Genomic DNA, 13,223 nt, shown 5'->3' on the forward strand with positions numbered 1-13,223 from the left:
AAAATTGTAACTTAAAGTAAAATTGTAGACAAATGGTTAAAACGTTAATTTAAATGTTCATAAACATTCAACGTGTCAGTGTTTTTTTGGATCGATCCGGGTAGAGACGCCAAAGTCCTTTAAAAATCAACAACAGAAACTGAATTGTTTGAGAGAAATTTGTTATATTCGTCCATTATAGCTTTACCATATTCCGCAATATCACTGACAACTTTCATACGATTCACCGTTGATTCAGACTTGTATTCTTCATCTTTTCCTCAAAGCTTGGCATCCTTGGTTAAGAATTTTGTGGAAAGTTTTTTGAGATTAAAAAATTCGCCACTGTTCGATTATACAAAGTCATCCAACCCCCGTAAGTTTTTTAACTTCACCGAATTATCTTTTCGCAATTCAAATTTTGCATTACAAATTTTTGCATATGTATATATAATAATATTAAAAAAAAAAAAAAAAAACGACAGAAAAAAAGATTAAGCTATTAGGTTTACGCCTCTTTTTTTGTGACGATCAAACTATTCGATTACATTATTAATGCCGAAAATTCTCTATAATTTTGTGCATAAATACATTTTATCTAAATTATAAACTATATGTATAACTAATAATTATCAAATATAGTTATATATATAGGTATTGATAAAAACAGCACTTTGTATAAATACAAATATGCAGCTGTATAAAACTTAATAACAAGATCAACAGACTAACACGCATGCTCATCAACACTGGTTTTTCTGCGTCTTCGCCTTCTCTTTTTTGTGGTTACTTTGGAGGTGTCACTATCTTCTGCTAAATCATTAAGTAAAGGTACGCTGTCAGAAAATGAACCATTCAATTTCCGATTGTTTAATAAGTTTGCAGGTGCGAGAATACCAGGTTCACTAGGTTTCACATTGACTTTGCGATTATTCTCGGCCTCATTTGTGACCGAGTTCAATCTTTTTCCAATTGCAATATTTAACTTTTCATCTGGATTATCTTGCATGGATTTAGCTACATTTTCATTGATATTATCAGAAAGTTTTGTTTTGTTAGTTGAAGCTTGGAAATCTCTTGAACTGGTACTTTGGCTACTTAGTGGCGATGGGAAACTGTCTTGAGGCAAATCTTTTGCTCCTGCAGAATATACTGGATGTAAAGGTGGATAAATGTAAGGTACAGCCGGAAGACTGTAATTGCTCCCATAAAACATCTGAGGATACATTCTTTGGTCAATAAACCCTGGAGCTGGGTTTTGGAGGTACTCCTGGATTGGGTAAGGTCCTGTAGGGAACCCGTACTCGCTTGATTTTTCGGACCTTTCGTTTAAGGACATATTTCGTGGTAGACTAGAGAATTTGTTAGGAAATCTAGCTTGATTAGAAGTTTTAAAAGCTTCATTGGTAAGAGCTGAGTCTTTAAAATTATTCATATCTTGTCGGGAGGACGCTGATAGTTGTTGCTCTGGTCTTTTCTTGTCACTGTCTGTAAAATTTTGTGTCGTACTCACTGGATAAGCTGGGTAATTTGAACTTTCTTTTTTTCGAGCAGTTTCTAACTCTTTCTCATTTATTTGGTTGGTTAATGCAGCTATTTTATCATCCCAGACAGATGAATACTCTTCTTCAGTTTTTTTCACAGCTTTTGTATCCACTGTGCTCTCTTTACTCAGAGATGTTAACGTGTTGGTAGAACTTCCAATATCTTTTTTTAAAGCTAACTGCTGTTCAGATTGATTTAATCTTGATGAGAGCGATACAACCAACGACCTTATTTCATTAAGTTCTTCGGCATGCTTAAGCTGGCTCCGACATATGAACTCAAGCTATTCATTTGAAGACAAAAAGTTAAAACAAAATAAGCTTATTATGAAAAAAAAAGAGTTAAAAATTATCTTTTTTTTTTTTTTTTGGCTCCTTTTTTTTAAATTGAATGAAAATTTAGATTAAACATAATAAGCATTTTCAGGCGGTAAAATATCATGTACTTATAATTATGGTTATAACAAGTAATGAAAATATTGATTCGAATAATTCCAATTTAAAAAAAAAACTGTTTTCTTTACATCGCAATAAAAAAAACCTTTGACTTGTTTTTCATCACAATAAAAAAAACCTTTGACTTGTAAGTTAACCATTGCAGCATACAATATTATGAAAACAAGCGCTGTTGTTATTAAATAAGAAAAAATCAAACAAAAGATCAAAATAAACATTCAAAAAATATTTGAATTTTTATTTTGATAACTATTTTTCATTCTTATCACTTACTTGAGCTTTAAAATCTTCTCCACATGAAGTACTTATAAGGCTGTTTTCAGCAACTCCTCCAAACCCTCCACTTCCATTTCCATTTCCTCCTCCTCCTCCTCCACTACCACTGCTTCTACTTTCACCTGAAACTATATCTGTTGGGAAAGACATTACCTTCTCTTTTATAATATTAATAGTATCAACCAAGCGGTAGAGCATTAACGTTTGCTGTTCTTCATCATCATCATCATCATGACCACCACCAGTTTCATAAACAACCTAAAATTTTCAATATACTTAAAAATAGAGTTCGTAACATAAACTCTATCACATGTAATACATAATCATCTCTATGATAGTGGTTGAAGAGGCTTAGGAATACTCTCAACAGTTAAAAAAAAAAAAAAAACTAACTATTAAACTATAGTTTTAAAAACATTTTTAAAGTATTAAAAAACAGTTTTAAAAAATTTTTTTCAAGTTTAAAAGTATTTTAAGAACTTTAACATAGTACTAAATAGAAACTTACTTGAGGAGAGCATTCTTTAGTCATGAATCTTTTTATAGTGTTCTTCTTTTTGGATCCTAAGGTCCTTTCTAAATCCATTAAGCGGTTGGCTTGGAGCATATATGCTGTGGCAGTTGCATCACCATAAACACGATTGAAAGTTTCACTCATCAAAGCAATATATAAATTCAAACATACAACAGCAGCTAAAGTCATATAGGTACCAGATAGGATTTGAGCCATAATTTTATCTTTTTTCATGAGATCATCAACATTATAGGCTGCAACAATTGTCAATAAAAATACTTGATTAAGAAGATCATTAAAATTTTCATACTCAGTATCCTTTAAGCCACCAAACAAAATCCAAAATGCACAAACATAAGGAATGAAAAACTCAAAGAAGAGAAATGCAAACTTTGCTGTGTCAGCGATGACATGTCCAAGCATAGTTATAAAAGGTCCTAAACTTTGATAACAACGGCAGCACTTCATAAATCGCAGCCATAGTATAATCAAAAGAAGTGGGAATGTTTTAGAGTGCAAGTCTCTTATACCAGTTTTGTCTGTTATAATTGCTGCAAATCTTGTTGCAACAACCAACAGAACAGCAAAGAAAGCTACCCATTCGAATATATTCCAACCATTTTTCCAATATGCTAATGCATTAGAAGATCGAATATTATCCATTTCTGTATTGAGGTAACGACGCTCTTCTGGCCATCTTGGATGACTATAAGTTAAATCACGCTCAACTTCACGTATACGCCATTGCTTGTATGTGTTATCTCTTCTCTGAGTTCGACGAAATTCAATGATTTGCTTTAATTTATAAGAAATCAATTTTTATACCAAGATACCCAATCAAAACAAAATGTTTAAAAAAAGTTACAAAAAACATAATTAAAAAAAGAGCTAATTTATAAGTTAAAGATAATATTTTACTCATTTAAGCATGAGTATAGAAAAAGCATAAGTATCAAAAAAGGTTTATGGTTGAAGACTAAAGCCTATTATTCAACAATATTTCTGGAGAATTATTGTTGAATAATAGGCTTCAGTTTATTATTTTAATATGTGTAGAATAAAATACAAAACATGTCAGTTTAACTTGTAAGAAAAATCTTCTTACCATAATTATAAAGTAAATGGCCAGAATGCTACAAATAATTTCAATAATAATTCGCCATATATTGCTCTTCCTAGGAGTGTAGTACCCAGAAGTGGATGAAAAAGTTCGAGGAAGACTAACTCCAAGTGCAGTCCAAAGCAATGTGTATGAGAAATTTAAAACAACATCTACTGCAGAATAAAATTTCCCGAATAAGTCCCACTTAATAGCAATAAGTTGAAGCATAACTGGATGCATGATAAGTTCATTTTCATTGTAAATACAAATTGTCTTTAAAAAAAATATTAAAAATTGTAACTTTTATGACTAATATCTTAATATATGATAAATAAGAATACATTTTCAGTTTTAATAATTCAAATTAAAATCAGAAAAACAAAAAAAAAAGCATAAAAAATAGAAATCTCAAATTACTTCCAAAGGTGTGCGAGCAAAAGAAGTTCTCATGGCTTTGCCACCCTTTGTGGCCATTTTCCTCCAAACATCTAATTCTAAGTAATTTAAATAAAAATACTGTTTTCGCAAAGCCTTATCAACAAGATGAAACTGTCCCAGTGCAAGCTTTGCAACATCAGGCATTTTCTCAATTAATAGAACTAGAGCAGATGTCCCTCCATCATCATAAACCCCTGCAGGTGCACCTTGCTCTAACAAAAATCGAGATGCTTGTGAGCGACCTAAGGAATTAATAGCAGTTAAATAATAAAAATGATTTCCTTTTTTGCTTTAAAAAAAAACATTTTTTATAGCCCTCCAATACATTTGAAAACTCATAAAGATAAGTGTAGGATTAAATCAACTCTTTTATTGCATTTTTTTATGGAAAATGTATGTATGTATGTATGTATGTATGTATGTATGTATGTATGTATGTATGTATGTATGTATGTATGTATGTATGTATGTATGTATGTATGTATGTGTGTGTGTGTGTGTGTGTGTGTATGTATGTATGTATGTATGTATGTATGTATGTATGTATGTATGTATGTATATATGTATGTATGTATGTATGTATGTATGTATGTATGTATGTATGTATGTATGTATGTATGTATGTATGTATGTATGTATGTATGTATGTATGTATGTATGTATGTATGTATGTATGTATGTATGTATGTATGTATGTATGTATGTATGTAGAGCTGAATAAAAAACAGTGGAAATCAAAATTGGTGAAATTTGAAAAAGCCAAGAATGCAAGAAAATATAGAAAGATTGTTAACAGTCTGGATTTAATTTAAAAAATACCATCAGAACAGCTCATCCTGGACAGATTTATGTACTTGGCTTCGAATATGAAAACCAAACAAGAGAAAGTTGTGATTGTGGTTAAAATAATAAAAAACCTTATGGGAAAAACTGAACCTTCCAATTTAGTAAGACAAATCTACAGTGGAATAAAAAATTGAAAATGTAATAAAAAGAATGAATTAGAAAAAAAGAAAGAATGTTAACAAGCAGATTTATTGTAGACAGTATCTTAGAAATTCATATGAGTTTAATACACAGCTCCATGTTATCAGAGAATACTAAAACTATGAGAAAAAAAAAGGAGTTAAAAATCATTTTAAGATACAAACATACCTGTCTCTGCGGCAACAAATAATGGTGTTCTTGATTTATAATCTCTGGCTCCAATATCTGCCCCCATATTTAATAAGATGCGAACACTGTCAACAGCATTATTTTTGGCTGCATAATGGAGTGGTGTTTGGTTCTCACCTTTTGTAAAGGCATCCACTATTGCTATATGTAATAGAAGTTTTGTAAGTTAGAAGTAGAAATTCTATTTCTATCCACAAGTTTTAAAATCTCTACTTGAAATTTTATGCCTGAACCTTAATTTGAGATCAAGTTATTTTTGATCTGTCATGAGCAACTGTAGAAATTCAATTTAAATACCATTCTTGACACATAAGCAACCAATAGTATTAAAAGTACATTTGCTGATAATTAAATCTGAATAGATATTTAACAGACCTATAGTCAGCAGTCCTATTGTTCTTTCTTTTCCTGCTTGAAACTAAAGTTTCGAAGTTAGTGAAGTACATTATTACAGCTTAAATGGAGCATAAACTTCATAAAAAAATCTTTTAAGGAGTTACCATTGCACACAAAGCTTAGACTTGCTTTAAATGTTTAACACATTTATTATCTGCAACCTTTCTGCATACCATGTTATAATAAAGTCTTTTAATAAGATTCAACACTGTACATCTGCTTCATTGTTAGAACAGAAATGCTCAAAGCTGAGTTAAACTTTGTTTCAAAGGACATAAATTTGATTCAGGAAAGAAACTAAGAAGAAAGTAATTTGTCTATTTGCAGAAGCCAAATGTTAATTGCCTTTTTGTTTGTCACAATTAGCAAATATTCTTGTCAGTGTATTCATAAACGTCTTTTTTGTTCGAAACAAACAAACTTTGGGACCCTGTTTTATCAGCAAAACGAATATATTAAAAATAAAAAGCGCCAGTAGAAAGAGAATTATCTCCTCTAATTCAAATGTCTAAGTAATTGCCAAATTAATTTCCAGTCTATCTTTATTTTTATTTTTTGAAGGTTAAAAAGTAGTAAATTTTATTTATTTTTTCCTTTGATTTGTGAAAGTAAGAGCTCAGAAACCGAAATCAAGGTAAAATTTTACCAATAGCTCACAAGAACAAAAATAATGCAAATTTCAAGGGATCTGGCTTCACAATTATAAATTCACAACAGAGTCAATAATGGTGCACGCGCTTAAGTTAGCGATTCCACGGCTCAACGAAAAACATTTGACGTTTGACAAAACACACGAAATTTTCATGAACTTTACTCTCTTATATCTTTTTGTATGCTTAAGCAAACACCTTGAGGTTTTTTTAATCAATTACTGTTACTCAACCTCTTTTCAGCCAAATATAGAAAGTACTATGGATTATATGGCTTCATTTAAATTTTATCCATATCTTAAGACCACTTTTAAGAAAAAAGCTTGAAGCGGGAACGTTTTTTTAAAACGAAGCTTTTGGAGGTTAGGATTCCTTAGTACCAAAACACATCCAATTTTTATAAAACTTTCCGTATATATTAAAAAAGGGATGAGGAATCTAATAAAATGTGGACACTTTAACTTTTATACATAAATTTTTAGTTCTTAGCGTTTCAAAACTTCAAGGTTAATTTTTTTTAAAAAAAAAGTTTTTTTTAAAAGTGTCCAGGTGGAAATTGCAAGTTTAGTCTTTCCTCTTTTTATAACAAGTATTTATTTATGTTTTCTTGAAGAATAGATTCTAAGGATTTGTATATAGAAATTATGTATATATATCTATTTTCCTTCGCATATTTTATGACGTTTTTTGTTTTGATTTTCGCGAAGTAAGAATCATTTTGCTCTATCTCCAAGTTTTAACGTTGGGAGAAAGTTTTTGATTTTTTCTAAAAGTAAAAATTGTTTAAAGTTTTAGCTTTAATTTTTAAAGAAATAATAACTTTTGCTTTAAATAATTTATGTTTAAGCAAATTATTTGAAAAAAATCTATAAAATAATGCGTATTTTAAAAGTTATTATTGCTAACTAAAATTAATAGCTCATTTTCTCCCAACTTTTAAAATGGGAGATGATGAAGAAAATAATTCTTACCTCGCGTTTTGCTTAAAATAGATGAACTTGGGCAGTCCGCACAGATTAAAATAAAAATTGGGGTATTTTATTTGCTTATATTTGTTGGATCACTATAAAAAATTTAAAGTCAAATGTAATTATGGTTCAAAAGTTATTTAAGAGTCAATATGACACCAAAACTAAATAAAAAAGTTAAAACCCACAGTCTTTAAAATAGACGATTCTGGGCAATCCCGACAGAATTAAATAAAAATATTTTGGCAATTTACTTTTTTTATAGTTGGTAAATCAATATTGAAAATTTCAAGTCAAATGTAATAACGGTTCAAGAGTTATTCAAGAGTCAATATGACACCAAAACTAAGTAAATAATTAAAAACCCTCAGTCTGTAAAATAGACGATTCTGGGCAATCCCAACAGAATTAAAAATTTTTTTTTTTTGGTATTTTGTTGTTTTATAGTTGTTGAATGAATATGGAAAATATCAAGTCAAATGTAATAACGGTTTAAAAGTTATTCAAAAGTCAATATGATCCAAAAATACTCTCTTTTTCGGTGCCATAACATTGCAAATTTTCCATACTTAAGCCCTATATCTTTCGTCAAAAAATCATCAATTTTTGCACTACAAAAAATTCAATAACTTTAAATCCGCTTAACTTCAAAGGCCGAATGACCCCTCATTTTTTAAGTCAAGTCAAGCTCTATACAATGATATAAATTATATATGTTTATTTGAATTATAAAAAAATCGTCTGGAATGGCTACTTAAGTGAATAGGTTTACGCCCTTTGTGAATAGGTTTACGGTTTTTAACCAAACGATCTCATTGACTTCGTTTACGGCTTACTTTCAATACCTAAATTAAACTGACTGAAAAATGGTAGCAACTCAAATGGTAGGCCTGGCAAAGGCTAGTTTTATGGATTTATGAAACTTCCACAAGAAAAAACACACAACATAGCATCTGCCAGAGCAAGAAATAATTGATGCTTACATTAAAATTGTCATTAAACCTTATCAATTGTCTGGTATAATTTCCGGTTCTCTTATTTGAAATGAAACTGGTTTTAATGGTGATCAAGGCAAAGCAACCGTGGTATGAACGATTGCTGTAGTTCTGATGGACACTTTACACAACCATAAGTGGTATACAAAGGAAAACGAAAACTTTAACCTGAGCAGGTTTTATTCAGTCCGACTCAATTTCTAATTCTGGTTAGATATTAAATATTTTGTATGAAACATTTATTGAAGACCTTCTATATTGGCATTTGGTACATACGTAGCCATTTATATGACTAAAGGACGTATGTGTTCCAAAATGCTAAGCAATTGGTGTTATTCATATTTTGCACCTAGATGAATATCAGTTTGGCAGCAGTATTGCTATGTTGTGAAAATAATATAACTAAGACATGTCTATTAGCTCGTTAATTTCATATTCTTCAGCCATTGGACAGAGGTGTCTATCGCGCACATTAAACAAGTGCGGAAGGCAGTTCTTACGAAGTATTGCAAAGACACCACATATACAAATTTAGAAAAAATAAAATTTTCCTTAGTTGGTCAAAGAGGTGTATGAGAGTTGCAAATGTTTTACACGTTTTGCACGCAATTGCTTGTTTTCAATTTGTCGGGTTTTCAATTTGTTCACTTAACGAAAATAGCATCAATTAAGGTCAGGTACTACGAACATCATCAATTAAGCATCAATTAAGGTCAGGTACTACGAACTCAATTGATTGAAATTAAAAGTATGCTATTTCCAAATACAAAAGATTTAAAATAAATTTTATAATTAAAGAAAAAAATAACCAAAATGAGTTAAAAAAAAAAATTTAACAAACTAATACAATCAATTACAAAAATTAGAATTATGATGATTTCTTACAAAATCTTTCTTTGTTTAAAATCATGTACCAATTTTTTTTTTTTTTTTTTTTTTTTTACATACAAATTAATTAGCTATTGGCATATTAGACATGGTGCTCAGGCAGTAATAATTCTTTTGTATAATTCGTAATAAAGAGAAATAATTTTTCAGACAGTTATGTAACTTTTCAGACAACTAAGTACCCTTTCCGATAATTTTCAAGATTGACACATTATTAATGGCGTTGATAAGCCCGCCATTTTAATTAGTTGGTAATCCTTTTATATGAACACATGTGAATTTTTATTCAGATATGTTAAATCATTTTTTGTTTACAATTTAGGTAATGCGGGCGCGTCTATATTTTTTACTAGGAAAAAAATACACTTTCGCAAGCTACAGTATACAACAAAAGTTGCTTAATTTATACGTGGTAAGCCTTGAAAATGATTCACACGCTAGACGACTAAAAAGTTGTCACAACGCTAGAAATCATTTAAAATTCCTGTAATTGAAGTGTGACTGTTAACAGATCGGTTAGTTATATTTTACATAAAGAATTAAAGAAGGAAAGATTTTGTTATATTGGGTGACGTCATTGCTATCATCAACTTCTTTGAAGGTTTCATTCTTGACCCATGGTGCTCTGTGTGCAAAGTTACTATTAACTGATTTAAAACGCGTTCAGATGCTTGTTTGTCAAGCTTGTTTTGATCGTTATAAACAAAAAACACGTATTTTTTTGTTTTGTTTTTTTTACAAGAAACGTGTTTATAAAAAACTAGTACGAGAATCCCTAAAAACTAAAGAACCTATTAGTACTAAGTTAATTTTCGATAAGAAACTTATTTTCATTAAGAGTTCGAGGAATATTTCTTAATTTGTGTTGTGTTCAGGGACAAACCTGAGGATTTTATTACATTGAACGATGTTGATGGAATTCAAACAATTTTAGTAGACTGAAAAACATTTCATCTTACTTGTTAACGTGCTTTTAAATTGCTTTTTCTTTTCTAGTATTTGCTTGGTTTTTTACTTGGTAGAAACTTTCAAGTATTTGCTTGGTTTTTACAAAAAAATGTTTCTAAAAAAATGTCATAGTAAAATAATATAAATTTTTTACTAAGATAGTTCCTTTCAATCTTTAACTTTTGTTGTTTTTTTTTTTAATCTTTATTTATTATTTATCTATAAATTTTAAAACTATAGTTTTATTTGTTAATTAGACACAAAAATTCAACATAAAAAATTATAAATAAACCATAGAGCGTAGGTTGTGTTCCTAACGCAACACTTTTTTACACATTCTTGCCATATTTTTTTGTCTTTTAATGGCAGATTACAGTTTTTTTAAATGTTTTTCACTAAACGTGCCATAAATCAGGCTCATCAAAAAATTTTTTCAACCAAAAGATTTACTGAATTTTCTTAAGGTTCTTATTAATGCAAGCCTTATTTCTTCTAATAATTTTAATAAATAAAATATCAATATTATAAATATAAATATAATATTCAGTAAAATATCTATTATAAGGTATTTCCTAATTCTTAGAAATTGTTATTAATAACAAGACATAATGCTGATTGAAATGAAATTTACATAATCTGAGAAAGAATGTATTGTAGATCTAAAAATGAATCGAATGATAATGTAACACTCGTTTTCGCAGCATGGTTGTCAAAATAAACTTATGTTAAACATCTTGTACGCTCATACAATTTCAGGAAACGATTGCTTTAGATAAATACCCCCTGTAGTTAAAAGATTATTACATACTTAAGATAACCATGATTTTAGTTTTTTTCAAAGAGTTGAAAGTATTTTTATGAAAACGTTCTCCGAAATACTTAAATTTGGAGAAATTGTTAAATATATTAAAATTTTTTTTTTTTTACGATTTTGTTTAGCAGAATTATGGTCGAAATAAAAGTTTTTAGGATTTACGTAATCTTTACGTAAAGTATACGATTTATCTTTAAGTTGCGATTTGTCACATTTTCGATTTTTTTTACAATACAATGATAAGTTAAAAGGCTCCCAAAGTAATAAATAAATCATTTTTTCAATATTTTTTCCGTTTTTTGCAAAATGTTTAAATTTACATCCGCTTGATGCGTTATATGTCATAACTTCACACTTCCGCTCAATAAAGACGACTTGATTCATTACGCTTATATTAGCTTTTGTCTTGATTCCCAATACATTTTACGTTTCAATTAGAGATGTTAGAGCTGACAAACAGCAATAATCCTTTTTACTAAAAGCGAGTTAAAAATGGATTACTGTTGCACTGAAAAAGTTTGGCCAATTTAAAATTTAATTTAAAGTGTAAAATCCTTCGATAATTAACGCTAAGTTTTTTTGGTAGATTCAAATTTAAGAAAAAATGAAAAACGAGAATAACGAAAATTCTTACCACCGTTTTTTATGAGCCACTCTACCATTTCGTAATGATTCACAGCAGCAGCAAGATGTAATGGAGTTCTTCCGTATTTGTCTCCTTTGTTAATTTCAGCGCCTTTTTCTTTTGCAAAAACTGCTGACACTATATTCCATCCTCTCGCAATCTCGTGCATTGCGCATTGACCATGCTTATCAGAAAAATTGATGTCAGCTCCTCCTTTTAATAGAGATTCAACAAAGTCAATATCAATGGAGTTGTCTTCGCTTGAATGACCGAGCTTTGAAAAATACATGAGTAAACCTTTGCAACCGGCTTTAGAAAGGCTGTTATTTGTTTCATCGAATTCAATATCGTCCATGTCACTATCCAGGCTGCCAGGAGAAGAAGCTTCGGTTTTTGTTGACGAAATACTGTCCCCTACAGGTGCTGGACCGACTCGATAACTGGCGGTTTTATCTTTTATTTCTCGTCTTTTAGCATTGCTTTTGCTCTGACGAGATTGAGTGGATACAACCAAATTTTCCGCCATTTTTTTTGTCTTTCCTATAAACACAAAAGTTTTTTAAAAATAGGATATTTTGAGCATACTTTGGGTATTGCTTCTTAAAGCTCTACTCAAAAGTGATGCGGTGACTATCTTTCCCTTGTAGATGAAACAAGTCGGTTTCTATTGCTTGTTTTTTTTATAAAACTGTTTACAAAGCCGTCTGTTATTTCAAAGTATGAAAACGACTTAGAGTGTAATTAAAAAGGCCAACACTTTTAATGTTAAAGATTAAGTTTTGTATTGTAAGAACGGGATATGATAATACGTGAATAAAATGATGAGAACAAAGAATCGTTATATTTTATAAAATAAGTAGCAATAAAACAAATATAGGTTGAGAGAGCACCCTGCTCTTTAATAATTAACTTATCATCTGTGTCAACAATAAACCAATAAAGCAATACCCATTAAAAAAAATGTTATTTAGACAATGATCACCCACTCACTTGCATAAAAGTTTTCTTTCAAACTAAATTTCTAGAAAAATTTTAAGCTCTAATTCATTTGAAAACGTTGATTCACTCAAAACAAGTCTTCTCTAAATAGTTTTCTTTGCATACAAGAGCTCATTTATTTTGAGCAATTATGTTTGTGTGCCTTAACAATATCAGAATAATTCTATTTATTTATGATCAGAAAATAATTCAAACTTTGTAATTCAACTTTTAGTAACAAAAAATTTCTAGAAAAAAATCACTTCAGCTATGTTCATCACTATGCCGTCTATGTTAATATAAAATATTTTATGTTGAAAGCGCTATACTTAAGTTTATACAGAAAACAGTAAAATTTATCTAACGTATCGGAAGTTGGCAAATTACCATCTTTATAATTATAATGAAAATGAATATATGCATTTTAGGTATATGTTGCTAAAAATTTGATTATCATTTGAAAAGTATGAAAACTT

The 13,223-nt window shown here is 29.7% G+C and overlaps 1 protein-coding gene across 1 annotated transcript; it reads right to left on the reverse strand.

Moving 5' to 3' along the window:
- Positions 1–481: 481 nt before the first annotated feature.
- Positions 482–12,483, reverse strand: LOC145193702 (uncharacterized). The gene is made up of 7 exons (XM_090068253.1): positions 11,779–12,483; positions 5,465–5,626; positions 4,289–4,551; positions 3,875–4,144; positions 2,764–3,564; positions 2,253–2,513; positions 482–1,807 (listed from the first exon to the last, which is right to left on the reverse strand). Exons 1-7 carry the CDS (start codon positions 12,293–12,295, stop codon positions 707–709), a joined length of 3,375 nt encoding a protein of 1,124 aa, XP_089924379.1. The 5' UTR covers positions 12,296–12,483; the 3' UTR covers positions 482–706.
- Positions 12,484–13,223: the final 740 nt, after the last annotated feature.

Source organism: Hydra viridissima, unplaced genomic scaffold, assembly GCF_058129835.1.
Source record: "Hydra viridissima isolate aposymbiotic clone 2 unplaced genomic scaffold, HvirCarnegie_v1 scaffold_12, whole genome shotgun sequence".
In the NCBI taxonomy this organism is placed as follows: domain Eukaryota; kingdom Metazoa; phylum Cnidaria; class Hydrozoa; order Anthoathecata; family Hydridae; genus Hydra; species Hydra viridissima.